We start from the raw sequence: 27,577 nt of genomic DNA, 5'->3' as shown, positions 1-27,577 counted from the left end.
AGCAAAATGGCACTATTATACTGTAATATTGATAGTATTAATAGTTAATATTGAGGTTTCGGCCATACTAATTACTACTAGTACGTACTAGTAGTACTAACAACGAATTCGCACCACATCGCATGTACAACAACATTACCAAGTATACATCATCACAGTTTGCGGCTATTGCGGCGCTTGAGGATGTCCAGCGCTTCGTAGAACCCTGTCACATCTTTGTCCACAGCCGCGTCGCCCGTCTTGGGAATCTCATCCTTTTGTCTCGGCGTGGTGGCCTTAGCTGTACTAGTAGTACTAGTAGTACTAGTACTATTAGCTCCACCAGGGGCGATATCCGGCCACGCTGCCTTAACCGGCGGTGGTGGTTTCTACACAAATAGCACTATATAGAATTATAAAGACATACATTCTTCACTCACCGCCACATCTTGCTTGTTCACGAGGGTTTCCGTGACCAAATGGCCGCGGCCTTGTGCTTGATACCACCCGTCAAAGTCCTTTTGCAGCTTCAGACGCCCCATCTCGAGCATCTTTTGCACGTGCTGAATCTCCTTCTTCAGGTCATTCAGTTGGTTAAACCCGACTTTGTACGCTCGTTTGTGGGCGTCGATTGCCGCCACAATCGCCATCTCGTCGTCCGACACAAGACCCGACTCGGTCGTCGTCGACAGGTTGGTCGTGATGACGCTGGCCACGGCCTTGTCCGTGCGTAGCTTTTCCATCTTGGCCGTAAGCTCCTTGATAGAGTTGCGCGCTTCGTTCACGGTCGCCGCCAACGCCTTGGCCGTGTCGTACTTCTTCTTGAGCAACGCCTTGTTTTCACGAATCGCCTGATTATGCAATCGATATTCAACCAACTGCCGCCCTTTTATATATATATATATATATATATATAATACATCGTTCTTGGGATACTGGTCACGAAATACGTCAAACGCTTTAGCTGGGTCGTTCAAAGATGCTGTATCAATTTGGACATTGAATCCTGCGACCAACACCACTGGTGGCTTTGCTACAGACGACTGCGCGGACCTGCCGCCATCCAGCGACTTGGAAGACGTAGATGGCAACATGCTGATGTTGTTGTTGTTGCCGCCTTGTCCCTAGTTGTAGGCCCTGTGTATGAGTATTTTGTACTACCCATTAGCATACTAGTGCCAACTAGCTTCTAGTGTAAACCAATTGCTTTGGAGTAGTAACGTTATGTAAACATCGGCCTCAGTAAATATATATATATATATATGTATATATATGTATAAATGTATATATATATTATGATTCTTGCCTGCTTTAGCATATTGACCAAGATGGCGATTTCGTTGTCGCGCTGTTGAATCGTATGTTCCAATTCCATCAACCGGCCATGCAACTAGTAGTAGGAAGAGTCATGAATGTACATAACGAATCCATAATAGTGATATATATATAATATATATATATATAATATATACATAGCTACCTCTGGGTCGGACGAGCTGTACAAACTTCCCCCGCCGTCTTGGTTGGTTGAATGTCCCGACTGGTTGCTACTAGTAGTAGTACTACTAGTAGTATTAACAGTGGCCGAATCCCCCGTGATCATGGCTTTTAAAAACCCAAAGCATAGCCGCATCTTGGTGTACGAGATCTCGCCCATGTTCAAATGCGCATCCGCGTCGGGATTGTTGGCGTATTCTACCACCTAAATAATATATATATTACCATAATATTAATATAATTACACTCATCTATCCATAACTACATTTCTCTGAAATTAGTTATGGATAGATGAGTGTAATAGTACATTTCTCTGATATTGTACTCTATACTAGTATAAATATATCTTACCTTTTGGCGCAACTTGTCCTTTTCGTACTCTTTGAGGTCGTCGCCTTCTTTCTACAGCACACACAAGAATCAAACCTCCCTCGGATACTTCAAATGGGAAAAATATTATAATATTATTTATATGATTGATAATATATGATTAATATTTACCACGTCGCCTTTGAGCACCGTGAGCTCTTCCTGTAGCGCCACAATCTGCGCTTTCAACTGCCGGATGAGAATCACCGGGTCCACTTCCTCGTTCAAGTGCGCGTCGTTGCGGACTCGAGCCACGCGCTGGGCAAATCGACACGTGGACAGCGATTCCTAATACCACCACCCTATTATATAATATATATATATATATTTGTACATCTGTCTGCTCTTTCTCGGCACTGGCCGTAGCAACCATGACAGTTTTGCAGTTGCCGCCGAGACTGTCGCGAAGAACAGATGTCATCATCGAGTTGCGGTAAGGAATGTGCGACCGGCCCTTGGTGTTCTTCTCATGTAAAGCCACGATCACCATCTCCAAGTAGTGCAGAGACGTGTTGATGTACGTGGCTTCCCGAAGGACTTTGCCCTTGGCGCCAGTCTTGTGGGCTCGCTCCGAGCTACGTTAGAACGTACAGTACAATACAATATATATATATATATATGGTCAGGTATTGTTGATTGTGTGGTGTTGGTATATATATATATTGTCAAGTCGATAGATTCGAGTGGGGTGCTCAATCGAATGAGCAGAATCACCACATTGGCAGACAATCGATATACGACCAATCAAAACCCACTAATCAAGTAGCCAATCAAATCCACTCGTCGAATATGTTACTTACATTAGTGGGACACTGCACAAATTTTTTACATACAAAAGTCAGGATAAAGAATCGATCAATGGATTTGGCGAATCAGCACAAAAGTCCAAATTTGGGGTAAAAGGACAATATATATATATGTATTGTTGTATTTATTCAGAATTGAGCCAATCAGATGGTTACTGCCATCTGATTGGCTCAAATCATGTCGAAACGAACAGTAGTGTGATTACAAGCATGCCACTGGACAACGTTTTATATACAAAAGTTAGTACAAATAATTGATCGATCGATTTGGCGAGTCAGCGCAAAAGTAATCCAAATTTGGGGTAAAAGGACAATATATGTAGATGTAGTGGGATCTGAACACACAGCGATTGGTAACATGGATTATATATATATATATATGTATGTGGTGACGACACTTCTAATAGTATATAGGCATGACATAGACGACTACATAGTATGGACTACTTGATAGTAAGATATAGTAGTACTAGTATAGGTACTAACTACTACATACCCTGCCAAGTCGACCATGTGCAATTTGGACCGGAGGATCACTTCGCTGCCGCCGCCGCGCCGAGATTCCAACGACACGGTGAAAATGCAGTGCGACCGCGACGATGCCAAGTTCATCGACGTCTCGCTTACGGCGCGGTTCGTGTCGCCCTGCACAATGTGATATATATATCATTTTTGGAAATGTGATATATATATATCATTCAGTGACGGGACACATATCATTTGACGAGGTGGGACGTACGAGAAAGAGCAAGTTGAGCGCGTCTTCTTCGGACGCGACGCGATGCATCGACAGGTTCCGGAGGTGGCAGTTGCCATCTTCGTCCTCCAGCATGGATACTTTTCTACACCACCACAATCAGTATCAAATTACGCATAAATGTATATATAATATATATAATATATATCATACGGAAGGTCTTCAATGTCCTTGGTGTTTTGGTGGTCTTCGTTGAGCAAATCGTAGCCTTGGTTGTTGTATATCTCCAAGTACGAAATGTACGCGTTCGTTTGGCGGTCGGGGTACTAATAAATATATTAATATATATATATATATTCTTGGAATTGTCATACCTTTTTCATTTCGCCAAAGATCATGCTCAAGCTACGAGGGATGATTCCTCGGTCTTCGTACCGCTCAGCGCCGCCCGTGATGGTAAATGTTTTGCCAGATCCTGTTTGCCCATATGCAAAGATCGTCGAGTTGAATCCTTCGAGCGCACTAATCAAATTATAACAAGGATTAGAATGCATTATAACATTTATAACACACTCGTCAGTCCAAGTTATAACAATACAACAGACATTCAAATCCCTCTGTATGTAACAATTATAACACATCTCCACGTACTTTTGTACACAAGGGCGCCCGACGCGATCAAACACTTCCTCTTGCTTGGCTTCCATGCCAATCAACGAGTCAAACTTGAACTTGTACCTACAAATATATATATATATACTATCGTTATTACGAGTTTCCAATAATATATATATATATTGTTATGTACTGGGTGCGGGAATTATTAATCAGGCCCGCCGCGACATCCTTGGGGATGTTATACTCGAGGGCTCCTTGCTCTTCCTCCCACGTAAAGAACCCAGACACCTACCCATCATCATCTCATGGAGTTCTTTTCATCATGTCATGCTCCATTCATGCTCCATGTACGAAGGCGATGGAAGCATCGTCGTCATGATGCGATGTACTGTACCTTCTTGGAAGGCTTGAGGCGGAGGAAGATGCGAATGTTGTTGTCCGATGGTTCCCGGGGAGTGGAAGGCTCGGCGGCGTCGTCCACGACTTCGTCTTGGCTCACCATCTGCTGCTCGTCTGCCATCTTTGCTGCGGCCTTGCGCTGCCCAACCTCCAAGCGTCGTCCCGCCAAGTTCAAACGTACAGTCTGTCCGGTTGCGAAGTGACAGTTACAGATTGTCAAACCGTCCAAAATCGGTCGAGAATTGCAAATATCGAAAAACTACCAGCGAGCGATGGAACATGCGACGACGATAGTGTACACAGGAGCTTAGACCAATGGAGCAACCGCGTTCGATCGCTTCATATATGAAGCTTAGACGACGACGGTGACCCCATTAACGTTACACAAGGTAGACTGACGATGGTGGAGACGACTTGTATACTAGTAAAGTAGTAGGACATCCCAATTCAAATGCCCATCGCCGTTGCTCACGAACGAGTTAGACGATGCAGTGGTTCTGGGCGACGGCATTCAGTTTGTCCAGAACGTTCGCCCGCATGGCTTGATACAGGTCCAGCGCCGACTGGAGCGCCGGCGCATCGTCGGCGTGCGCGGCGTCGAGTTGTGCGCGAAGTTGCAGAATTGTGTCTTGGATGGTGAGGAATTTCTTAGTCAGTTCTTCGACGGGAAGGTACGACGGCGGAGGCGGATGAGGCGTCGGCTTGACGTCGTGGGAAGATGCCTTGGGACGCTTTTGCTGCTTGGGCACCTGGATGTTGGCGCAGATCGCTTGGTGCTGGTACAGCGACGTCGTGGCCGCCGCCACGTCCTTGCCGCACATCTTGCAGTCCACCACGAGGGTCTTTCGGCCATCAACTTTGTACTTGTCCCCAAAATCTTCCCAAATCTCCTTGCGTTTGCGAACTGTCGGTGCGACGTCTGGAACTGCTCCCGCTGTTCGTGGAACCTGCATCTCGTGTTCCTCTCTCTGCGTCGCCGTCGTTAAAGCGGCGGCAGGAACCAAGTCAGCGACCTCAGCTGGCGTCGTCACGGGCGTGGACACGAGTGTTGATACCACAATGGTCTCCTTGTCGCCGGGAGAAGAAGGAGAATGGTGGCCAACAAGGTTGGGGTCCATCGACGACGACGACGACCGGCGGGGCAGCTTCTTCCCACACACGTTGTTCTTGTGCTGGTATAGGGACGTCGTGGAGGCACAGATCTCGTCGTCGCACGTCTTGCATCGGACCAGCGGGGTGCGGCGGTGTGACGCCCGGTACTTGTCGGTGAATTCTTGCCAAATGGGCAATTCCGCACGTCCCATCACGAATGTTTGCAAATGGAGGGCTTACTTAATTAAACGAGTGGTTTTCAAATAAAATACAATGCCCACAGTATACAAACCCAAGTCAATACAATAAAGCATTTGAAAATTTGAATGCAATAAAGCAGCCTTCAAAAATGAACCAGCAACACAAAGTACTCAGTACATATATAGGACCGATCTAGCCGACAAGGTCACGCCTGACTAGTCTAGTAAGCTTAGAATGTAGCTGCGGAGTAGTTAGTACTGTGGTAGGGCACCTTAAGCTTAAGGAATACTAGTTACCAGTAAATGAATGTCAGTTGACTATGGGATGGTTGCGCTCTGCGATAGTGTTTCCAGATAGATACCTACCCCCACTACTCTCGATACAGTCTATATCTCTACACAGGTTTCGAAGGCCCGTGGTACCATTTGCATGTGAAAATACATTGTCACGTCAAGTGCCTGCGAGCTGCCGCTTGGATGCAATATCCGTGACTGTATTGACGAAATCTGCCTAACCACGTCCTACGTAGTACGTACTCAATGCATGTGAACTATCAAGTAGAGTTAGCACCGAGGGGTTCCATCGATAAAGGCTATTCATTTGCTAAAAAGGGGCAAGATTCTATGTTGTGGTGCGAGTGTGGTGGGATTGGACCCAGGTCTCATATTGGTTGAATGCCGCGTCCATGACTACTTCGCGTTGATTTACAGCCTCCGCCATGGCTGTCAATTGCTGGATCTGCCGCTCCAAGTGCCGCTGAAAGGCTTGGATAGCTGCCTTCCGTCGACTCTTTTCAAGGCGGACACGTTCCAGGTGGAGGTCGACGTCGAGGATGGCATACCTCTCGTCATTATCCCGTTGGTCGGTTGCCAATTGGTCCTGTTTCAGTTGTCGAGACAAGTCTTCTTGCATCACAGCCCATTCCGTAGTCCTCGCATGCATTGTCTGTTGGTGGTTGAAGATGTCTGTAGTTTCCGTGCGATCGACGGCATCTTGCCGCACCGCACACTCCACCGCCTTTTCCACGAGCGATCGCGCGGCTTCAGTCACAGTTGGCATGTCGCTTTCAACGGGTGGCTCCTCCTTTCGCAATGATGATGGTGACTTGGGCTTCTTCGCGTGGGTCAGTTTGGTTGATGCATTCCACTGCTGCTTATGTCGCTTCGTGGTGGTCAAAGGGTCATCTTGGACCTTCATTGACAGCGCCGCGCTGCCGCCTCGCAAAGATCGGTCAAATTTCAACCAGCCAATCAGAACAATTCCCAAATCCGGTTAAAATCCTCGTTTTTTCCGGAGTCAGAGTGTGGTGCAAAAGTTCCGACAACGACGATGACAAGCCAAATCGGCGGCGCGTTGCCCATCGAGTTCGGCCCCATCACGACACAGAATGTGGGCGTCTTGCGTGTCCTCAACCAAGTCATCTTCCCTGTGCGGTACACCGATAGCTTCTACACGGACATCGTGTCCACCCCGCGTGAGCTGTCCAAGTTTGGTATGTCGACAAGGTCGCATCATCGTCCATCATTCATCGTGGCGACTGTACATAGGCTACGTGAATGGCATGATTGTGAGCTCCATTTGCTGTCGGGTAGAAGCTACGCCAGACGGACTCGATCGCGTGTACATCATGACGCTTGGTGTGTTGGAGCCGTACCGGAAACTCAAACTCGGTGAGAGCATCCATGATCGTCGTCATGTCCCACGATTCATGGGACGACTCATGCGTGGACTGCACATAGGCGGCGCTCTCCTCGACAGCGTGTTGGCGCATTGCGAGCGAACGCACATGGACCACATCTACCTCCATGTCCAGACGAGCAACACCGACGCCATTCGCTTCTACACGACCCACGGCTTCCGCATCACACAGACCATCTACAACTACTATAGGAACATCAGTCCCCCCGACTGTTACATCCTCGCGCGGTCGTTTGTGTGTCGTACTACTACTAATGCAAGCCCATGTCCTTGATTGTCGTCGGTCCGGGCTACATTCATTCTCAACCACCACATCTTGCAACGAACTTTTGGTGAAAAGTTGGGGGAAATTCGCAACTTTTGGTGCAAAATTGAGGAAAATTCGCACAGTTTGGTGAAAAGATCGGGAAAATTCGCAAATGTTGGTGAAAAAATCGCTATTTTTGGTGGAAACCCACGATTATTTCATGAAAACAATACTACTCGGCCGCAACTTTTTGTTTTTTGCTGTGCAGGTCCTTGAATTTGTCGGCAGAGTACGCCGACGCCGCGGGCAGTTTGAACGATATGCACATCATGAGCTTCTTGGGGGCCACATCTCGCACATGATGCACTCGGAACTCGGTCAACGGCGCGCCCAACACGGCTTCCGCGCGCTACAAAAGCACACGTCCATCCAGTTACGTCCGCTCCCTTCACATAGGTACGTCCCATCCTTCACCTAGGTACGTACCTCTTGAACATCCTTGTCGGGTGAGTCCATATTGGTCGTAAAGCAATATGTATGGACAGTGGGCAAATCCCCTTGCCAGTGGTCAAACTGGCCTGGAAAGGCATCGAGAAACTCGAGCGCGATCGCCGGCAGGTTCATAATCACTTGGGTGAATTGGATCTTGGATGCAAGCAGGTGGGCAACGAACGCGCGGCCGTCCATGTTGAAGCTGCGGACGCGGCCGTCGACCTTGTTCTTTTGGCGGTTCACATTGAGCGCGGCAAAGCTGTGGGGGTTGAGGTCGTTGGCGTACACGATGCAGCCGCGCTTCGCGAGGGGGATCGCGAACGGACCGATGCCGCACATCATGTCGCATACGACGTCGGTCGGGTCGATTGAGCGTACGAGGCGGAGGTGCTCTTGCTGTAGCCGCGAGTTCCAGTACACATGGGCAAAGTTGAAGTGGAAGGTGCAGTCTGTTTCGTGCAGTACGACGTCCATGTTGTCGTCGCCGGCCAAGACTTCCATGGGGAACGTGCGGAAGACGCTGTCGATGACGTCGGTCTTGTTGACAACGGTCTTGATGCGCGGCGTGTTCTTGTCGAGAATCACTTGGCCGATCACGTGCTTGTACGGGAGATGGAAGTCACGGAGGTTCAAGTGCGCAATGTGCCCGATCGTTTCAAAGGACGCGGGGATCTCGGTGATCGTGTCGGGGAGGATGCGCCGCAGGACGTGTTCCACGGACCAGAACGAATAGTCGAGCGAGATTTCATGCGGTTGAACCTGCATCAGTCAGTCATCCTGTCAGCAGGCCGACGATGGAAGGAACGAGGCGACGGTACCTGAAGGTTCTCCGCTCGAATGTAGTCGTGCAGCTCTTGTGGACATCCCGTAAGGTCGTTGCCTTGAATCTTTTCACTGAGCAAGACCAACTTGGACACGTTGGGCTTGGCGCTGGTCACGACGTTGCGCAGCTTGGGTCGGTTCAGCAGATGCTGCGAGAAGGTCTTGATGATGTGTCCGATCTGCTTGCCTTCCGCGGCGACGCCCATGACCTGGAGCGTCTGCAAGAAGGACGCGCGGTCCAACACCGCTGTCGCGGCGGCTTTGGCGGCGCTCATCAGTATTTGGGTAATTCAAAATGGACCAATCAATCGCTCGGAATTTCACCACCTGGCGCGATTTTGATTGGCTAAAATCTTTGGCTAGAGTTCAAGACCAGTCATTTTCCAAGCACTTCGGGCGATTTGAACATGCTGAGTCGCGCCGCTCGCTCCGTGGGAGCGCAATTGAAGCGCAGCCAACAGGTGCCTGCCTCTGCACGGCTATTCAGTGCCAAGAAGGTGTCGGGCATCGTCAAGGACGACGACGATGAGGACAGCCCTCGCAAGGACAAGAAAGGCGACGACGACGACCTCGCGGAAATCGAAGGCTTTGAAGCCGGCAAGCAAAAGATCAAGCGCGCGAACGACCTCGCCGAGTACGACGAAGACGAACCCACGGATCCCGCGCCGCTGTACGGCAAGTACAAGGACGAAGGGCACGAGTTCCGTCAATTGGCGCCTGCCGCCGCCCGCAAACACAGATACCAAGCGATTGCCCCCAACAACATGGCGGAAGCGCGTCGTCGGTTGCTGGACGAGTATGGATCCCGCGGCATGAGTTTCGACGATCCTCAGTTTGTCTACGACGACGGTACGGTCCCCTTCCTCCAACTCTACCACCGTACACGACCACAACCCTCATCAGCCGCTTCATCCTCCCATCAGGTCTTCGCCCCGACATGGGTCTGTTGAAGGAAAAGGATGAACTAGACGAAGAAGCCAACGCCGTCGAAGGATGGAACTTGGACGACGAGAACTTTCTCGACCTGGATGCGCTGGGGCTCGTCAGCCAAGTCGTTTTTGTCGACACTGTTCAAAAGGTATTCACTCCTCGTCCATCTATCCATCCTTCCATCCTTGCTCATATCAAACTCTTCCATTAGCCCACGACCTTGGGTAACATCTTGACATTCCGCGCGCTGGTCGTGGTGGGCAACCAAGATGGATGCGCAGGGTACGCAGTCGGTCGCGGCGGCAAGATCGATCAAGCGATCGACCGCGCCACGCTCCGCGCCATCGAAACGTTCACGTACGTCGACCGCTTCGACGACCGGACGTTGTACCATGAAGTGAATGGCAAGTTCAACAGTTGCGAGCTGTTTATCCGTCCTTGTAAGTGCTTGTCGTCGTAGTAGTACTACTACTAGTAGTAGTACTAACTGTGGTTTTGTGGTTTTATGTATGTAGCCAAGGTAGGACAAGGCACGACCGTGAGCGACACAGTCGGGTGTGCGTTGCACTGCTTTGGCATCACGGACGTCGTGTCCAAGTGCCGCGGCCAGCGCAACCCGTACACGGTCATCAAAGCCACGTTCGACGCCCTCAGCAAGCACGAGACGGCCGAAGAGATTGCGCTCAAGACTGGCCATTCAGTCGTGGAAATCACAAACCTCGCCAAGTACCGCAAGTTGTAACCCCATATTCTCAATCAATATAGGACGACAGTAGGACGATCCAGCACTAACGTTAGTATGGTTTACTGTATTCGAAACTGGAGAAGCATTGGCCGAAGGATTGAGCCAATCAGATTGCAACGATCATGAACGTCAAATTAGTGTGAGACTTCAATTAGTGTGATTCCTATCACAAAGAGATATTGGCGGCGATTCAGCCCAAAAGTACTACCGTACTTCCCGCTCATCTGTAACCACCAAAATGTTTCAAATATAGTTACAACTTCATGGGAATGGCAAAAACCATACCACTGTCGTTTCCGCGTAATTCAAGTATTTTCATTGGTTAAAATGTTTGCCGCGTGTTTGAATGATTCAAACCACTTCTGGTTGCTCAAAGGCAGCCACAATCAAAATGCCTTCAGATATTAATATATGGAATGGAATGATTCGTGTAGCTGTATTAATTTGGATATTAATCCTATGATCTGTTGTACTCTTCAATGTGTTCCATGAGGACTGCCTTTACGAGGCCAATGCACCTATCGGAACGGGATCGCTTGGAAGCACTGTATTCGACTCTGTAGTCTTCTACAACTATCGCAAACTTGTTCGCAAACTTGTTCTTGCTGTTGACAAGTCGACGAGGCAGAAAGCCGACATGACAGAGTTGCTCTGCACCCACAATCTTGTAAACCTTGAGTGTTTCTTCGAGAAGGCCATCGTTTACTCGGACAACTTAACAGCGAATAACAACCACGTCGTTGACAGTCAAGCTGTCACCGCAAACCTCATGGGACGTGCAGCTTCTCGTGCCCTCACCACTCGAGCAACCAACGATGTCCACGGCCTTTAACTCCATACGCCACCCACCCACACAGGCAAACCTTTTTTAACTGGTTACTTCGAAGTATTATTTATCCAATCATGGGGCACTAGTTACAAATTTATAGGAACGCCTATTTTGCTTCCAGCAGACTGGCATTATTTTAGTCTTGATAATTGTATCGGGATATTTTGTGGGTTACAGTTGTATGGGAAAAAATCACCGTTACAGATGAGCGGGAAGTACGGTAGTATCCAAATTTTGGGTAAAACGACTGTATGATACATATACTGTACGATTATAGAATCGTGTTCTTTGTTGTTGGGTATATATATTGTCATTAAACCCAAAATTTGGTTGACTTTTGTGCTGAATCGCCAAATCTATCGATCGATTCTTTGTACTACGTAGTACTGAATTTTGTACTCCTGTGGTGATTGGTATCACACTAATAAAGTCACACACTATTAATAGTTTGGCGTAGATGATGGTTTCCTGCAATCTGATTGGCTAATTTCTTCTGTCGATTCTTCAATATATTTGGTTGCGTCGATTCATTCTCCATGTCGCTCCAGTTTAGAATAAACACAATAATACTTGGTTGGGTGCACTCTATAGACGAAATCTGTTAGAGCGACTAGATCTCGGTCAGATCCGATTTGCTCTTACTGAAAGGACAAGGATATCCAGCCAATCACGAGTTCCCGGGGGATTAACAAGAGTGAATGAATCTACCCGCTGGCTAACGTAAGGAGACTGTAGATGATACGTTAGGAAGACTGTACACTTTGGTGAATGATGCGCTGGTCGTCAAGGACGCGTTGATGGACCGATCGCATCAACAAAATGCCAACTCGACCGTGAACGTCGTATCCGAATGCATTTCCGGATAAATGCGACATCCGGATTGGCCACTATGTGACCAATCAAAATACTAGATTTAGTTCAACCCGAACCCACTTGGTGTGCCAGCGAATAGTCTTGGGAATCGGGAGCGGGTTTGGGCTACGCTCTTGAAATGGCTGCGCCTGGAGTCGTCCAGCTTAAGTCCCAGCTTATCATGGCGTCGTGTATTGCTGGTGGTGGCTTACCCTTGCTCGAGCTTCGAACGCACCCAGTCAAGGGGCGATCGGTCCATGTTGCCGCGGCTGGTGGCATTCCACCTGGTACGACGCTGTTTGCTGAAATTCCATTTGCAAGCGTCGTGGTCACAAAGGTACTGTGCACCGTGTGCTATGCCGTTGCCGACCCCGATCTGTGCTGCGACGACTGCTCCGAGGTCTCGTTTTGCAGCGAAGCATGCCAACAACGCTTGAAAGTCGTCCACGATCTCGAGTGTTCGACGTTGGAAGACATCCACTTGATTGCGAAAAAGTCTCGCGCCGATAGACACCTGTTGTGTCTCATCACACGAATCTTGTGCACGCGCGCCGCCGCGACGTTGCCACACAAGGTGGCAGATTCGGCTCCTATGATTACGACCACGTACTCTGACGTAGTGGACATGGTGCATGCCACGAAGGAGCTCAGTCCGGCGTGGCTGGCTTCGGTGCAAGCAGGAGCGGAGCTCATTCTCAAGTCCCTCCCGTCGGAATGTGCAGTGTCCGTACCAGAGGTCGTGGGTCTTGCCGCACGGATAAACGAGAACTCGTACTCTTTGGATGCCAACACAGCCGACGCCACCGGTCAAGTCGCGTCTGTTGGGTTGTTCCCCTTGGCGGGGCTGATCAACCACAGCTGCCAGCCCAACTGCATTTGGTCCACGGATCCTTCGAAAGGGGCTATGGTGGTGCGCACCACAGCATTCATCCCCCACGAAGACGAGATCACAGTCACGTACATTGACGTTCACCAGCCTCGACAGGCCCGCCAGCGGCAATTGAAAGAGACCAAACACTTTGACTGTCGGTGTGACCGATGCAACGAGGTGGGGCCGGCCGCTGCCGACACTCTCGTCGACGGTGTGTGCTGTCGAGGCTGCGGTGGTCACGAGCTACTTGTCCCTTGTTTGAACTATCGCGGTGGCTCCTACTACTCCACCTGTCCGAAATGCAACGGCGAAGTCTCAAACGATGTCGTCGACGCCGTCAAAGCCCAAGCCGATGCCGCCATTCAATCAGCCCAAGCCAAGATGGACAAGAAAGAGTTCAAGCAAGCCCAATCGATTCTAGATACGTTCTGGAACGATAAGTCCGCAGTGATTACTCTTCACCCTTGCCACTGGATGGCCACCACCGCCGTGAGATTGCTCTCCGATTGCGCTTTCAAGGCGGGGATGTACCTGCGTTGCTACGACCTTCGAAAACGACTCGTGATGCAGTTGGAAGCCACGCTACCGCCCAACTCGTTGGCGCTGGGAACGGCCTACTTGGAGCTCGCGACAGCTGGAACTTTGTGTTTAAAGCATAAAGTGTGGACGGGAGCCGACCAAGACGAGCGAATCCATCGTGAACAAGTGAAAGCACACTACGACCAGTGCCTTGGTATTCGCAAAGTGTGTTATGCCGACCACCACCCGAGGTTGATGCAAGTGCAATCTCAAGCCTTGAGTGTATAGTGAATGTGATGTATACTTCTAACATGTAATACAAGGATTCACTACCGGTAAACAACGGATAGAGTTGCAAAAAATAGCGGGTAGCTACATTATTTCACGATAGGCAGGTTGTTGGAAGTTGTGGAGCTTTCTTTTGAGTGAGTGCAGTTGGGCAATCCCTAAAATGCTGTTTTACAGTTCCTGTAATGCACACGACCCAAAAGTACGGGCACGCGTTATAAGGCAACTCGACGGGGTTTATAGCCATGACCTCGGACGGATGGGGTCGAGACATGAGTACATTGGTGTTGAGGTCGCCTTGGAACGAGTACACTTCTCTTTGGTCATTGACCCAGTCAAACATGGTCATCCACCCAATGAACGACCACGAAGAAGAAGTAGAAGAAGAGGTGATCATGGGCTGATGCAGCACTTGATCCACGCCAGCGATGGTGGCCCACTGAACAAAACTGACGTTAAGCCCCGCAATGGCTTGGGATGTTTGGGTCAGTTGGGGACGTAACGCTTCCAGGGGGGCTTTCAGGAGAGTCGTAAACACGTCTGAAGCTGGCAAAAGGTATTGCATGCATGAAGTAAACATGGCTGGCCCAGTCGTGAGGGCACACACAGACGTCAATTGGTCCGAGGATGTGATGGCGGTGGCGAACATGGCAAAGAGCACACTGTCTCGAGCTATGTTGATCTCGTGACGATCTTGGGCGCCGCAGTCATCGTAGTATCCAAACGATGGCTGGACATAAGGCATAGGGTTCCCATAACAACACATGGGGTTGTCTCCGTAGTAGACTGCATTGGGGTGCTGCCGTGTCGTCGTGGGGGGCACGCTAAGCGACGGTTCGGGGATCCTCAGGTAATGTTGGGGTGAGGCAGCACCGCTTTGTACAAGTTGTTTAGACACGCAGGGACAACCCCGAGCAGTGCAGGGAAATCAAAAGATGCCGATGACAGATAGAGGACCCAGCTGCGACCGGAGGAGGAGCTGCTCCGTGCTGTACTTGGCCACATTGTCGCCAAGCACTTCCAACGACGACTGGTGGCAGCACTTCAACGCCACTAGCGTGCAGACGTTTCTGGGAGACCTGTACAACGCCAAACTCACGGCGACGACAGACCCCTCCTCCGCGTTGCCATCAAACGCGTTTCGAAAACACGCGCACATTAGCCCCGTTGGTCGACTTTGATCGGACATTGGAGATGGCGCCCAAGGGCTCGTGGTCCACTTCGTTCTGCGGGTTCTGGAACGACTTGGATGCGTGTGCGCAAACTGCTGAGTATGCTTCGATCCACCCCCCCAATGCGTTTGACGCCATGGGCAACTCGTACTACCGAAGCCCCGCAGGGACGCCCGGTACAGCGGCTGTGGCCAATGTGTAGACAAAGGCGCCCGTGTTGACCAGGTGGTGGTGTGAGTGTTTGACGGGGGACGTGACGACGTGGTACTTCGAACCCCTGGGCAACATTTTCAGCTTGACCATGTACAAATGATGTGGCGTGTTGTTGTATGGTGTCGACGGAATTGGACATGTGACCCGTATGGCGTTGAAATGGCTACAGTTACATGTCAAGGGCGGACGGATCATGCGACTTGGATGACTACTTGGTGGTTCACGAATAGTACAGTGCTGGTGTGCTTGCAAAGTACAGTAATGTTGAGATGCACTTCATCAAAAGCAACCCGAAGAGAACCTCGCACGCACTACAGCAAAACTAGCTCAATGACTTTCTGTGACAAGGTACTGTACTTGTTGGGAGCTGGACCTACTGGACACTTCAAGTGAGCGGAGTAAGTCGAGCCCAGATACGAGTTAAGTCGACGAAGGTGTTGCGTTGCCAACACGAAGGCATCCAAGGCAGTGACTTGGATTATGTAAGTGGCAAAACACATTTAAGAATGGAAACGAGAACTCTGTCGAAATAACTGGACATGATTTGATGTTATGTATTCGAGTGAGGGGTTACTAGCAAGCCCCCCAAACACCCCCTGCTTCCGCAGCCAACGCCCCAAGGCCCATCCTAGCCGACGCCCGAACCCAACCAAGACCAACCCTACCGCCCATCGCCCCCTATTCAGGGCGGCGTAAAATTTTAGCTCGCATTTATAGGAGCACGGGTACACCATTCCCCATGCATAAGCCATCAGTACAGTATTTCAACCAATGTATTCGTTCGCTTGACGTTACAGTAGCCAGTCCTTGGACACCAACAACGACGATCTAATAGCCAAGCATACTATACTTTAATTGCAGTGTTTCATGAAGTACTACAGTATTGACCACCATCAGGAGAAATCGCTAACTTATATTAGTACTGTACTAGTACTACGTAGTACTTCGAAGTACAAAATAATGCGATCAAATGAAAAGAGTGCACTAGTACTACCGGTACCGGTCGTACGCGATAACAATTGCAGCATACGATCCTTAAACTTAGAGTTCAAAGAGTCTTCCGATGCATTTTCCCCATTTCTGAAGGCGACTCCTTCGAGCCGAGGAGAATTGTCCGATCAAATCGTAGCCAAACGTTATCGCATAGTTGGATTATTCCACCAAAGGGATAGCATGCTGCAGATGCGGAGGCAAGTTCACGCCCCTCGCAGCCAATTGATCCGGGGAGATCACATACACCCGCCACGTTTTGATGTCCAAAATGTACAGCGCTCCACGATATTCAACTGACAAGACCCCCGTCAGTGCGGCAGACGCTTTGTCGAGGTAATATACCCCGTCGTGTTCCCAATTCCGTTGGATCGTGCGTTCGAATTTGTGTTTGGCTGCCGAATACAGAAAGAACGACAACCAGTGCGACGTGGGCTGCTGGAGTTTGGACAGTCGGTGTCGTTCCACTGCGTACGTCCCCAAACAAGTGCCAAAGGCGAGTCCAATGAGCCCGCAAAAGCGGCCAAAGTCCCCGATCTGCACCACCCCACTGACACATTCAACCTCGAAATCCACGGCCGGGACGTGGCAGTTTCGGGAGATAGACACCGAGTGCTTGGTGGGGGCTGCAAAGCTCCACATGGCGGCCGACACACACACGATGAGCGCACTTTTGGAGAAGCATCCGGCCGTGTACTGTTTGGTGAGGACGGAGAAAGTGTCGTGAATGACATTCACGAGCCACGCCATCTCCCCCGACGACAGCAGCGTCATGAGCCATGACCGGTCGGGCGAGTCGAAGAAGGACACGAGGCCGTCGTGGGGCCGCACGAGGTTGAGTTTGGCCGTGGAGAGGAAGCAGATGGCCGTGAGCCCCCGCAGCAGCATGAACGGCCGCCCGATCCAGACGTGGCCGGCCACGAGGGAGAAGCTCATCATGTTGACGCCTTCTATGTACCCCCGGTTGGTGACAATGTACACGCACACCAGACACCCCACACCGCACAAGACCACCGTAATGTACTGGATGAGCAGCATAAAGTACAGCGACGCGTTCACAGGTACTTCCTGGGCGTCGACTGGTCGCTCGATGTAATTTTGCACGGTGGAAATGGTGGTTACTTGACCAACATCGCCTTGGAACGTGACCACTTCCCGCTTGCCTTCGACCCAGTCGAATAGGTACAGCCACGCAAAGTACTCAAAGTTTGGTTCTGTAGGGTCAAATACATTCACGCGAGACAATTCCATGGGTGCTGCGTCGTCGTCGTCACTCATGTACTGCACCAGCTCCAGCTGGACAACATCTCGAATGTGAACTTGGACCACTTGAGCGTTGGAACGTTGCTGAGCTAGTTCTGCTGGTGTGTAATACATCATCGCAAATACCAATGAGGCGTTGAGAGCTTGAACGATCGTATCACTGTTGACACTATCTCTATTGCCAATCCGGTGTAAATCGGGGAACTCCATGGCTAACGAAGCCATGGACATGGTCGCCATGATCGAGTTGGCTGTGGCCACGCCTTGGTAATCCGTTAAGAAATTGCCGCAAATGCCGTTGGAGCTGAAGTATTGAAATGGAGCTGTAGCCCATCCGCCATAGTTGACTCCGCAATTGATGTCCCCGCCCCATAGTCGCTTGGTATCCCACCTCGCAGGTGAAGCTGAATACATGCTGTACGTGTACATCGTCCAAAACGCGCTTTGGATGGCGTCGTCCCCTGAGCTGACTTTGCCAAGCAGCGTTCGATACAGGCTTCGGTAGTAGTCTAGAAGGAGCTGGGGACACGCTACACGCGCCATGTCCACAACGCCAAACGGCCCAATGTCCCTTTCGAACTGGGTTAAAGCTGGGTCCAGTGGCGATGGCAGAGTCTCTTGTTCGACCATGGCTGATTCCATAGTCGAGTTGACAAAGGCATACGTTGCACTCTGACGAAGCAGACTCTTTCCAGCCAGGATCGAGCTGCCATTGGCCATTAGCACTCCAGTCAAGTCATTGGCAAAGCTCCAGTTCATTTTGAATGCCGTGGCTGCGGGAATGTGAAAAGATGTCTTGGTTTTTTTCAGGGTGAGGGGGTACTGTAGCCCAATGGCGTTGGACACAAAGAACGACTCGGTCATGCCTAGGTGTTTGTAGTTTTGCCACTGGGTTGTAAACCGAGTGATATTGTGACGTTGCCACCACTGAACTTCATCGCTTTCTGACCGTCCATTGGATTTAATGGATTGGACCCATGTAGCTCCGTCGTTGGTCATTCGAAGAGAGGAAAACACACCGACGTCCAGTGCTGCCCCCCAACATTCGTTCAACGGGACCCAGTGGGCATTGCCAAACACGGTTTCCAGGTACACTGCTCCATTGGACACTTGTTTCTGGTGGCATCGGACTTGTCTCGTGGCGCTGTGGGCCATCTCGTACACCCGACCGAGGTCGGCAAAGCAGTAGGCGGTGGCTATCCACGGCAGCAAACAGCTGTCCATTTGTCTCAGACCACGCACGACATTCGCGAGCGTGTTGACTTCGTCCTGGATGGCGATGGCGTACAGGGCCGACGAGAGGACGTTGAGTTTGGTGCTGTTGTTGGTCGTGGCGTAGTCGCCATAGCCCCCAGAATTGACTTGGAAGTTCAAAGTGGGGGAGGCCATCTGGAGGTTCAAGTTGAACCAGTTGGACAAGAACACTTGGACTTTGGCTTGCTTGAATCCGACCCAGACAAAGTCGTTCTCGAGGGTCGTGCGAGAGATGCTGAGGAAGATAAAGCTCAGCCCCACCGCCCCCACCATGTAAAACAGCCCCAAGAGCCCCACGGTTCGAATGTTAAACGGCGATTTTGGCTGGGTTGGAGTGTGGAAGGCTCGGCGTCTCCGCTTAGCCTCGCCTGGTTCGAGGGGTCGGATGTCCAGCGACGCCGGAAGCAGACAGTACGTCAGGGGGCCAATCAACTTGGCTTGGAACGTGACCCAGATCTTGATGTCAAAGAGGCTGTTTCCGTAGGGAAGAATGCCAGACATGACACAGGCGGCGGCATCGAGCGATGAAAAGTTGTTGACTGGGTGGGCCAAAAAGGCTTCCGATGTGCTAGCGAGAAGTACATTGGGTGGGACTTGGTAGGTGTGTCGAGCAGCGCCCAGCTTGGACGCCAGCGCCACTCCAACGTACGACACGACGGTGGAAGTTCCCACGATCAACAGCAGCACACCTGTGCGTTGGAGGCTGCCGATGCGGATATCGCCGCTGGTGCATTCCAGTCCTCGCATGAAGGACACGATGGAGCAGTTCGTGGAGACTGTGGCTTGGGCCATGTACGGACTGGCACTTTCAATGTAGATGGCAGATACCCACGTCAAGAGACTGCTCAGATACGAGTACTGCGACGAGAAGGGCCGGGTCCAGGGCAGCAAGATGTCGTTCAACACATATGTGATCCACGACACTTCCCCTGCCAGGACGAGAGTTTGCCACAGGGGCCGCCGACTGAACGAGAAGTGGGACAACCCACCGCCCGTAGAAGTAAAGTCCACGTTTGAAGTACTGAGGACGAGGATGGCAGTGAGGCCTCGGAGACAGAGGAATGGGCGGCCGACCCAACAGCCCCCCACCACACGATTCACTCGAAACAGGTTGCGGCCGTCGATGTGGAAGCCACTCCACGCACTGTACACCAGGACCAGGCCAATCACCCCCAGTAAGACCACCGAGATGTAGCTGCACACGACCCAAAAGTACGCACACGCGCTGTGGGGAAACTCTCCAGCGTTAGCAGTCAGCTGCAGCGGAGGATTCGGCCGAGACATGAGCACATACGTGTTGAGGTCGCCTTGGAACGAGTACACTTCTCTTTGGCCATTGGCCCAGTCAAACATGGTCATCCACCCAATGAACGACCACGAAGAAGAAGTAGAAGAAGAGGTGATCATGGGCTGATGCAGCACTTGATCCACGCCAGCGATGGTGGCCCACTGGATAAAACTGACGTTGAGCCCTGCAATGGTTTGGGATGTTTGGGTCAGTTGGGGACGTAACGCTTCCAGGGGGGCTTTCAGAAGAGTCGTAAACACGGCTGAAGCTGGCAAAAGGGATTGCATGCATGAAGTAAACATGGCCGGCCCCGTCGTGAGGGCACACACGGACGTCAATTGGTCCGAGGATGTGATGACTGTGGCGAACATGGCAAAGAGTACACTGTCTCGAGCCATGTTGATCACGTGACGATCTTGGGTGCCGCAGTCGTCGTAGTATCCAAACGATGGCTGGACATAAGGCATAGGGTTCCCATAACAACACAAGGGGTTGCCTCCGTAGTAGACTGCATCTTGGTGCTTCCAACTTGCAGGCAGGACCTCTAGAGTTGGCTCGGTCAACTGCATATACGCTTGGTGCTGTAGCATGACAGCGTTGTGTAGTTGGTTCAAGAAGGTGGCATAGAGTGCTGTGAGAACGGGAGGTAGCGATACCAAGTAGATGTCAATGGTTGTGAGAGGCCCGAGGTTCGATCGGATCAGAGCCGTGGCGGCGTTGCCACTGGTGCCACAGTAATACTCGTCCCAGTCATTCCCCATCACTTCAAACGCATTTGGCGCAGATCGAATCAGGCTTGTTGCTGTCCAGGCACCTGCTTCTAAGTCGTTCCAGAATCCACAGTAGGCATACCCAGTGGACCACGCGCCTTTGGGTCTGTTCTCAAACGGAATATTGTGGATGGTGACGTATCCACGCATGCCGAGGGCACTGACGATGGTCACAGTGTTCCGCAAGCCTTCATGGAAGAGATTTTGTAGCTGGTTTTGAAAGTACGATAGACCATGGGCCTGCCACAACGCCACTTCTTGGGCCACAGGCAGCCACGTATGGTTGACTGTCCGAGCCATCCATCGGACGCCGTCAACAGAAATTGCCTCGACTACATGGAAAATGGTACTTTGAAGGGGATCAAGGTACAGGGACGACGACAAGTCTGTCGAGTCGACGTTTCGTAGCAACGTTTCCAAGTACAAGGCAGCGTTGCTCTGGTGGCGGTCGTTGCACAAGATTTGGTGGCGAGCTGTATGGGCCATTTCGAACGTTCGGTTGAAGTCTAGCCAGCACGGCGGTGGCATCGTGCGCATGTTTTCAAACAAGTCGACAGACCGCAGGATGGGAACAACGGCGTCCAGGGCCAGCGGGCGCAGCAGAATCGCCCGCGCCGCCGACGAGTGCATGCCGATGAACGTGCTTGAGCTGGAGTAGTCTTTGCGTATCATGGAGGTGGTAGCGAAGAGGTCAAAGGGGCCTGTCGTAGGGGTCGTGAGCAGGAAGTTGTACAGGTCCGCAATGAACGTTTGGGTGCTGGTTGTATTGAAGCGTGGCCACCAGTAGTCGTTGGACATGCTGGGGGAGACCACGACGAGGTAAAGCACCGACCCCGTGGCGGTCAAAAGGAGGTACAGGACACCGCCCACTTTATAACGAGTGTGCTTGGAGGGAGGCTCGTCATAGACCAAACTGCTCACTTGCACGTGATTCCTTGTCACCACTTGGCCCGGCAACATTTGAGTGAGGCGTCGGTGCACCTTGTAACGATTTGCGAACAGTTTCATATGTTGTGGAACACCCTTCTAGTCAACGCACTTTTGTGATCAATAGAAAAAACGAAGCATCCTAAAGCTCGCAAAACGGCAAAACGGACAACAGGAACGACGTTGTGGTGGTCTGTGACAAAGGAAATGCTCGAAAATCTACGGGTACCCGCTATCATACAACTTTGGGCTGTCCAATCCTTTGCTATCTGGCCATAACTCGTTCATCCTTAAGTGAATTGACGGGACTGTGTAATCCCGCTCGCTCGTATTGACATCAGTTGAAATCGATTTAAGACATCGATGCGTTGACGAATTGGCCAGAAAATATTGCCACATTGCGTGCAAATTGGAGGCGACATAGTCGAATCGTGCATGCATATACCGGTACCTGCTGGTGCATTGCATACTCATCAATGCACACCTACAGAGTGTAAATACAACGCACCATTTCTATATTAATCCAGCGCGTTTCAAGTTCAACACCCCACGCCCTGGAGCTCAACAACATCTCACCTGTCAAATCCTAGCAGGTCGGGTGGCAACGAATGCTACTGCACAAGTGCGCGACTCGGCTACTGTACCAGCAGCCACCTGGCATACATACAACAAGCAAAACGCACGCGTAATTTATAACGTTAGGGATATACGTAGTACAGTCCTGGACATAGAAGATGGGTACACCAGTTTTATTTTCGTAAGGTTCTTTTTGAGTGCGTACATGCAACGCATTCAGTCTCAATTGTTGTGTATTGGCAAGACACTTAATTTGATACCTGTGCTTTGCAATAACGAGCTGAACCAGACGAGAAAGGTGCAATATACTCCAAGCAAAAAACAAGTCTGGCCATTTAACATGGGTACACTTCAGAATTTTGATGTAAAACGGCAATTATTGATAAATCGTTAACTTCATTAGGCCTCTAACCCAGTAACTCGGTTTTCAACCAAAAATGCTTCACTTTCCAATATCATGAATATGTTTTGTAAATTACTTTGTCGCAAGTCAACAACAGTGTCATTTAGAATTGACAGATGTTCTAGTAAATAACTCACCAATGAATTCAAGACTATGTGATCGAGTGTACACTGAATCATTTGGAAATAAGTGAGTGACTTTGGAAATCACTCTGTGACATACGAAATCACTTGAAGTCATTCCCATGTCAAAAGGAATAACTGGATTGTAGCGTGTGATCGTCGTCCAGAATCATGAGATTTAATACCCCTCTAAAAATGAAAAAACAACTATACTCACGACAAAGATAGACACCAAACCACCAAAACTTAATGCACATGTTGGCGCGAAAACGAGTTTTGACAGCCATTAATCGCCTGTCATTCAAAAAAATTCTTCATGTCATCAAGACAAGAGGTCCAGCTGTCGTACACGAGCTCACCAACTTCTCCCTTAGTGAGTTCAACCTGGTTTGGAAGGACCTGCAGTCCAGCGTCAGTCAAGAATGGAACGTCGGCTCAGGTCGCAAGTGTGAGGTGTCTGGCCGGGACATGCTCTTCATGACCCTAACAAGCATGAAGCACTGTGGCTCGTGGGACGTGATGTCTGTGGCCTTCAAGGAGAAGTCGCCAACGTTTTCAAACCGCGTTAACACCTTCCTCGCAGCCATCCACCCCACCTTGCGGGCCAAGTACATTGACACCGTGTTGGACAAGTACTCCATGCAGCACCTGCAGACGAGTGGACATCGGTTCAACAACTTCCCATCCGCACTGTACGCTGTCGACGTCACGTTTCAGTGGACGAACGCGCCTGCCGGAAGTTTCAACGAGAAGAAGCGTTTCTACAGCAAGAAGCATGGGCAGTACGGCTTGAAGGTGGAAGCAAGTGTGTTGCCCAACGGCCTCGCCATCAAAGTGACCACGGCTGTGCCAGGAAGCGTCGCTGACATTACCATCTGCGAGTCGAACCTCGATTTTCACCAAGACAAACTGAAGAAGATTGGCGAAGAAGACGACATGTTGGACGACGGCCCAATGCAAGAAGAGTATCCCCGGTCGTGGGCTCTGCTTGCTGACAAAGGCTACCAAGGCCTTCACCGCCAACTGCGTGCGATCACTCCGATGAAGCGACCAGCAGGTGACCTTTTGTCTGCCGCCGACATGGCCGTGAATGACAAGATTGCGAGCGATCGTGTCATTGTGGAGAACTTTTTCGGTCGTATCAAGACGTTGTGGTCTGTCGTGGATGACACGTACACGTGGAAGCGAGAAAATTACGATCTTTACTTCCAAACGTGTGTGGCATTTACGAACCTCCATAATTGTTTCTTGCCTTTACGGGAAGTGGACGGAGATGACCTTCGTAGGCATGTCAATGGACTTTTGTCCTCGGGACAGAAAAAGAAAGCAAAGCGTGCTGGTTCAGTCATGAAGTCTCGCGAAAAGCGCAAACGGCGCTTGAGTTCTTTGTTTTCTACTGGGGAGAGTGCTCAGTTCACTTCCGAGGTTGATTTTTACGACAGTGCTGACGAAAGTAGTATTTTTGATTAAGCATTTTGTAATCAATTACAATTGTACTCGGTATTTATGTTTTTAAAGACTAAAGCAGAAAATCACGTTATCAAAAGGAAGTTACTCATAACATTGGTTAATCACTCGTTCATTTCCAAAATGGGTCCAGACATTGGTCGAAACCATCAGATTTTCCAATATCACCCAAGAAATTGTTAAAAGATTGTGCAATTAGTTTCTGACGTGGTAATTAGTCAAGAGGTCTATTCCATCCTAATACTTGGTACAGTACATGACCCCTTGCAATGCACGACATCCACACAACGCGATTTCATTGAAGCAATAAGCTTCAAGATAAATACTTGGTCAATGGCGTCCCACTGGCGCAAAATGTCGCTCTTGAGCTCACTAACCGTCGAAAATTGGCACCCATTCGCGTATACCTTTGGCACAAGGTATGCCCAAACCTTTTCGATTGGATTTAGATTCGGGTGAAAGCGAGGGCCAGCTCAGCAGGGGGACATTGTGCTCGGCCGCAAGACCACCGAGATGTAGATGCACACGACCCAAAAGTACGCACACGCGCTGTGGGGAAACTCACCAGCGTTAGCAGTCAGCTGCAGCAGAGGATTAGGCCGAGACATTTAGACGTTATTTAGGCCTGAGAAATTTTTAAACAATGTGTTTAACCATGTAAGTGACAAAAAGATGCAAAGCACAGGGAACTACGGAATGCAAGGACAACCGAAGTTTACAACTTCAACATTTGTTTTGCCCAATAGAAAGATTTCTCATGAATCTAAACACGTGATTGGATAAAATTTTAATCTCCCGCCAAACTTGTGTTTTTTTAAATGGCGGGCAAAGTTGGGCAGCGTGCAATAAAATCAAAGACACGCATGATGCATTCGATCGCGGTTCAAGCTCGAAGCTTTGGGTATGCTGGAGACCATGAATGACACCGAAGTTGCAACCTCTCTTGGGATCCCTTCCAGCACTCTGCGTAACTGGAAAGCCCAGCGGTTGGTGTTGCTAGGCTACAATGGCAACAAGAAGCGGATGAAAGGGTCACCAGGAGGCCTCCATGAGGAGTTTCCAGACTCACCCGGACTCGTCCAATTCATCAATGACCTCCGTGACGCCGAGCGTGCCCTAACGACCATGCACATGATCACTTGGATCAAACGAAACCAACGACCCTGGCTAATCAACTACTTGGAATCGATGGCATTAGGCACGGGTACAAATCCATCCTTTAGCTACTCCTGCGCTTCTCAACGCCACGGATTCTCACGCCAACGACCTGGCAAGGGTAAGAAAAGCCAGGAAGACCTCGCCGAGACTCGCGAAGAGTTTGCCAACGAATACCACCGATCATACAGCGCCTATGGCAAGAAGCCACGTACAATGTCGACGACACAGGTTTTTATTATGACATGCCTCCGAACTACATTTGGACAGTTCGTGGAGGTAGCTCGAAGATTTCGTGCGGCGAGAAGCATTCAATGCTCATGACGGCTGTCCTCGCTGCTCGTGCCGATGGGACAAAGCTTCCTATCATGTTCATTACGAAGGGTCAGCCAAACGGTCGCATCGAGTCAAAGGAAGTCCCTACCTTCCCAGCCGGACACTCCTACGGTGTCCAAGAGAAGGCGTGGATGGACGCGCGTGTGTGGAAGCAGTTCCTCCGTTCAGTGCTCCACGATGGCATCGAGGAGTGTTCTGTGGTCCTAGTCGACAATTTCGAGTCGCATATGTCAGTCAAGATTGTAAACGAAGAGCTGGGTTCTCACATGTGTCCGTTGCCGCCGAACTCGACCTCCGTCTGCCAGCCACTGGACGTCGGCGGCATGGTTCCCTTCAAGCGTCACCTACGGGAGTTGTGGCTGTTTGAGGAAATGATCGAAGGGGACGACGAAGACCTATACTTACTGACCGCCCAACCGAAGAGGATGGCAATGATCAAGCGCGCCGTTGCCGCGCGGGATTTGGTGTCAGCTGAGGTCGTCCAAGCCAGTTTTACGAAGGCTCTCGATCGTGCGCCAGTGAATGAAGAATGATGAGAGTTATTATAATTCTGAATCAGTAAACATTTTATATCTAGGATTTTGTATACTTCTTGGAGTATAATATTATTATTGTGAAAATTTAGAAAAAGTTTGACATTGCTCGGGAATTGAACCCGGGCCTCTTCCTCGATCATTTGATGCCGTCACGCTTAACCACTGCGCTATCGCGTCAAACGCTTACACTGTTACTGGATTCTTTGTACCAATGCCTTCGTTGTAACATTATTTCTATTTCAAAACGCATAATCTGATGACCTGCAGAAAAGTTGACATTCCAAATTCCACTTCAGCTTGATGGACCACTTCAAGGTTATATAATTTAATTGACTCCATAATTTAAATAACGTCACGACGCTGTCCCATTATATTTTCTTTGCATTGCAGTCATTTGCAGAAAGGATAAACGTACTCGAAGTAAGGAAGCCAAGCACAAGACGATACACATGTTATACTCGAAGAAATCAAATCATCTTTGATTGAGATTAATGACAACAACATTGATGTTTTACGTCTCAATGTTGCTGTAGATCGCTAGGTAGCAGCATTACTCACAAAGCTCGAAGACCTCAACGCGATTACATTGTAGCTGCAATCCGAAAAGTGTTCCTTGCTCGATGTTCGACAAATCTTCGATACCGTAATCGAAGATTACCCGGATGCCGACGCACGATTGGGTCGAAGCGCGGTCATTGTGAAGAATCCAGCGTTTGAAGACGGCGTTGTCAAGGTCCTGCTTGGAAGCGAAGCGTCGTTGACCAGCGTCGAAGCTGACGCCATCAAGGCGTTGCGGGTTTCTCAAGCGAGCCAAGGCAGCGAAGAAGGCGTTGCTGTGCCGGTGTTTTCTTTGGCGGAGCGTGCGCTGAAGAAGAACAAGGTTCTGCGAGCCCCGAGCGTTTACAAGGATTGCCGCTTCCTGCGCCCTACAGCCCTACATCCAACATGTGCGAGCGCTTTTTCTCGGCAACGAAGTTGGCGGTTGGGGATCGCCGCTGCAGTATGACATCGAAGAGCTTTGAAGAGCAAATGTTTTTGCGCGCAACAGACTTGTCACTTATGACAATCCCAATACTAGGTGATACCACTCGTGATTACATTTTGCTCAAGCAAGCCTCAGTACTCGCAAACCAGACACGTATTTCTAGTGAAAA

General features: G+C 50.1%; 12 protein-coding genes across 12 annotated transcripts; 5 read left to right on the top strand and 7 right to left on the bottom strand.

The window, feature by feature from the left end:
- Positions 1 to 152: 152 nt before the first annotated feature.
- Positions 153 to 4,554, bottom strand: H257_14115 (hypothetical protein; the record flags this gene model as incomplete). Its single annotated transcript, XM_009841863.1, has 15 exons — positions 4,361 to 4,554; positions 4,157 to 4,254; positions 4,000 to 4,086; positions 3,723 to 3,870; positions 3,562 to 3,674; positions 3,391 to 3,493; positions 3,148 to 3,296; positions 2,180 to 2,420; positions 1,978 to 2,133; positions 1,828 to 1,878; positions 1,460 to 1,681; positions 1,286 to 1,369; positions 900 to 1,103; positions 420 to 830; positions 153 to 368 (listed from the first exon to the last, which is right to left on the bottom strand). Exons 1-15 carry the CDS (start codon positions 4,484 to 4,486, stop codon positions 153 to 155), a joined length of 2,409 nt encoding a protein of 802 aa, XP_009840165.1. The 5' UTR covers positions 4,487 to 4,554.
- A 117-nt stretch (positions 4,555 to 4,671) lies between these two features.
- On the bottom strand, positions 4,672 to 5,679 carry H257_14114 (hypothetical protein). Its single transcript, XM_009841862.1, has one exon. The coding sequence runs from the start codon at positions 5,667 to 5,669 to the stop codon at positions 4,845 to 4,847; it is 825 nt and encodes a 274-aa protein (XP_009840164.1). The 5' UTR covers positions 5,670 to 5,679; the 3' UTR covers positions 4,672 to 4,844.
- Positions 5,680 to 6,221: 542 nt separating this feature from the next.
- Positions 6,222 to 6,895, bottom strand: H257_14113 (hypothetical protein). Its single transcript, XM_009841861.1, has one exon. It carries the CDS (start codon positions 6,853 to 6,855, stop codon positions 6,280 to 6,282), a length of 576 nt encoding a protein of 191 aa, XP_009840163.1. The 5' UTR covers positions 6,856 to 6,895; the 3' UTR covers positions 6,222 to 6,279.
- A 66-nt stretch (positions 6,896 to 6,961) lies between these two features.
- On the top strand, positions 6,962 to 7,657 carry H257_14112 (hypothetical protein). Its single transcript, XM_009841860.1, has 3 exons — positions 6,962 to 7,150; positions 7,206 to 7,328; positions 7,398 to 7,657. Exons 1-3 carry the CDS (start codon positions 6,988 to 6,990, stop codon positions 7,628 to 7,630), a joined length of 519 nt encoding a protein of 172 aa, XP_009840162.1. The 5' UTR covers positions 6,962 to 6,987; the 3' UTR covers positions 7,631 to 7,657.
- Positions 7,658 to 7,776: 119 nt separating this feature from the next.
- On the bottom strand, positions 7,777 to 9,201 carry H257_14111 (hypothetical protein). Its single transcript, XM_009841859.1, has 3 exons — positions 8,914 to 9,201; positions 8,090 to 8,854; positions 7,777 to 8,012 (listed from the first exon to the last, which is right to left on the bottom strand). The coding sequence occupies exons 1-3, from the start codon at positions 9,190 to 9,192 to the stop codon at positions 7,836 to 7,838; spliced, it is 1,221 nt and encodes a 406-aa protein (XP_009840161.1). The 5' UTR covers positions 9,193 to 9,201; the 3' UTR covers positions 7,777 to 7,835.
- Positions 9,089 to 10,759, top strand: H257_14110 (hypothetical protein). The gene is made up of 5 exons (XM_009841858.1): positions 9,089 to 9,202; positions 9,281 to 9,766; positions 9,841 to 9,995; positions 10,059 to 10,287; positions 10,363 to 10,759. The coding sequence occupies exons 2-5, from the start codon at positions 9,325 to 9,327 to the stop codon at positions 10,587 to 10,589; spliced, it is 1,053 nt and encodes a 350-aa protein (XP_009840160.1). The 5' UTR covers positions 9,089 to 9,202; positions 9,281 to 9,324; the 3' UTR covers positions 10,590 to 10,759.
- Positions 10,760 to 12,388: 1,629 nt separating this feature from the next.
- On the top strand, positions 12,389 to 14,006 carry H257_14109 (hypothetical protein). The gene has a single exon (XM_009841857.1). The coding sequence runs from the start codon at positions 12,413 to 12,415 to the stop codon at positions 13,949 to 13,951; it is 1,539 nt and encodes a 512-aa protein (XP_009840159.1). The 5' UTR covers positions 12,389 to 12,412; the 3' UTR covers positions 13,952 to 14,006.
- A 39-nt stretch (positions 14,007 to 14,045) lies between these two features.
- H257_14108 (hypothetical protein) lies at positions 14,046 to 14,696 on the bottom strand (the record flags this gene model as incomplete). Its single annotated transcript, XM_009841856.1, has 1 exon — positions 14,046 to 14,696. One exon carries the CDS (start codon positions 14,694 to 14,696, stop codon positions 14,046 to 14,048), a length of 651 nt encoding a protein of 216 aa, XP_009840158.1.
- A 183-nt stretch (positions 14,697 to 14,879) lies between these two features.
- On the bottom strand, positions 14,880 to 15,110 carry H257_14107 (hypothetical protein; the record flags this gene model as incomplete). The annotated part of the gene is made up of 1 exon (XM_009841855.1): positions 14,880 to 15,110. One exon carries the CDS (start codon positions 15,108 to 15,110, stop codon positions 14,880 to 14,882), a length of 231 nt encoding a protein of 76 aa, XP_009840157.1.
- A 35-nt stretch (positions 15,111 to 15,145) lies between these two features.
- Positions 15,146 to 15,325, top strand: H257_14106 (hypothetical protein; the record flags this gene model as incomplete). The annotated part of the gene is made up of 1 exon (XM_009841854.1): positions 15,146 to 15,325. One exon carries the CDS (start codon positions 15,146 to 15,148, stop codon positions 15,323 to 15,325), a length of 180 nt encoding a protein of 59 aa, XP_009840156.1.
- A 1,163-nt stretch (positions 15,326 to 16,488) lies between these two features.
- On the bottom strand, positions 16,489 to 21,861 carry H257_14105 (hypothetical protein; the record flags this gene model as incomplete). The annotated part of the gene is made up of 1 exon (XM_009841853.1): positions 16,489 to 21,861. The coding sequence occupies one exon, from the start codon at positions 21,859 to 21,861 to the stop codon at positions 16,489 to 16,491; it is 5,373 nt and encodes a 1,790-aa protein (XP_009840155.1).
- A 1,560-nt stretch (positions 21,862 to 23,421) lies between these two features.
- Positions 23,422 to 24,399, top strand: H257_14104 (hypothetical protein; the record flags this gene model as incomplete). The annotated part of the gene is made up of 1 exon (XM_009841852.1): positions 23,422 to 24,399. The coding sequence occupies one exon, from the start codon at positions 23,422 to 23,424 to the stop codon at positions 24,397 to 24,399; it is 978 nt and encodes a 325-aa protein (XP_009840154.1).
- Positions 24,400 to 27,577: the final 3,178 nt, after the last annotated feature.

This window comes from Aphanomyces astaci (genome assembly GCF_000520075.1).
Source record: "Aphanomyces astaci strain APO3 unplaced genomic scaffold supercont1.53, whole genome shotgun sequence".
NCBI lineage: Eukaryota > Oomycota > Saprolegniomycetes > Saprolegniales > Verrucalvaceae > Aphanomyces > Aphanomyces astaci.
This window is presented reverse-complemented; position numbering and strand designations above follow the sequence as displayed.

Bases quoted from the DNA above. Each gene is read 5' to 3' on its own strand.
- H257_14113 (XM_009841861.1), bottom strand. From the start codon at position 6,855: ATGAAGGTCCAAGATGACCCTTTGACCACCACGAAGCGACATAAGCAG.
- H257_14110 (XM_009841858.1), top strand. From the start codon at position 9,325: ATGCTGAGTCGCGCCGCTCGCTCCGTGGGAGCGCAATTGAAGCGCAGC. The intron at 9,767-9,840 runs GTACGGTCCCCT...TCCTCCCATCAG, and splicing joins TCAGTTTGTCTACGACGACG to GTCTTCGCCCCGACATGGGT. The intron at 9,996-10,058 runs GTATTCACTCCT...CTCTTCCATTAG, and splicing joins TTGTCGACACTGTTCAAAAG to CCCACGACCTTGGGTAACAT.
- H257_14111 (XM_009841859.1), bottom strand. From the start codon at position 9,192: ATGAGCGCCGCCAAAGCCGCCGCGACAGCGGTGTTGGACCGCGCGTCC. The intron at 8,855-8,913 runs GTACCGTCGCCT...TGACTGATGCAG, and splicing joins TTCGAGCGGAGAACCTTCAG to GTTCAACCGCATGAAATCTC. The intron at 8,013-8,089 runs GTACGTACCTAG...GTGCTTTTGTAG, and splicing joins CCGACAAGGATGTTCAAGAG to CGCGCGGAAGCCGTGTTGGG.
- H257_14114 (XM_009841862.1), bottom strand. From the start codon at position 5,669: ATGGGACGTGCGGAATTGCCCATTTGGCAAGAATTCACCGACAAGTAC.
- H257_14112 (XM_009841860.1), top strand. From the start codon at position 6,988: ATGACAAGCCAAATCGGCGGCGCGTTGCCCATCGAGTTCGGCCCCATC. The intron at 7,151-7,205 runs GTATGTCGACAA...GACTGTACATAG, and splicing joins GCGTGAGCTGTCCAAGTTTG to GCTACGTGAATGGCATGATT. The intron at 7,329-7,397 runs GTGAGAGCATCC...GACTGCACATAG, and splicing joins GTACCGGAAACTCAAACTCG to GCGGCGCTCTCCTCGACAGC.
- H257_14109 (XM_009841857.1), top strand. From the start codon at position 12,413: ATGGCTGCGCCTGGAGTCGTCCAGCTTAAGTCCCAGCTTATCATGGCG.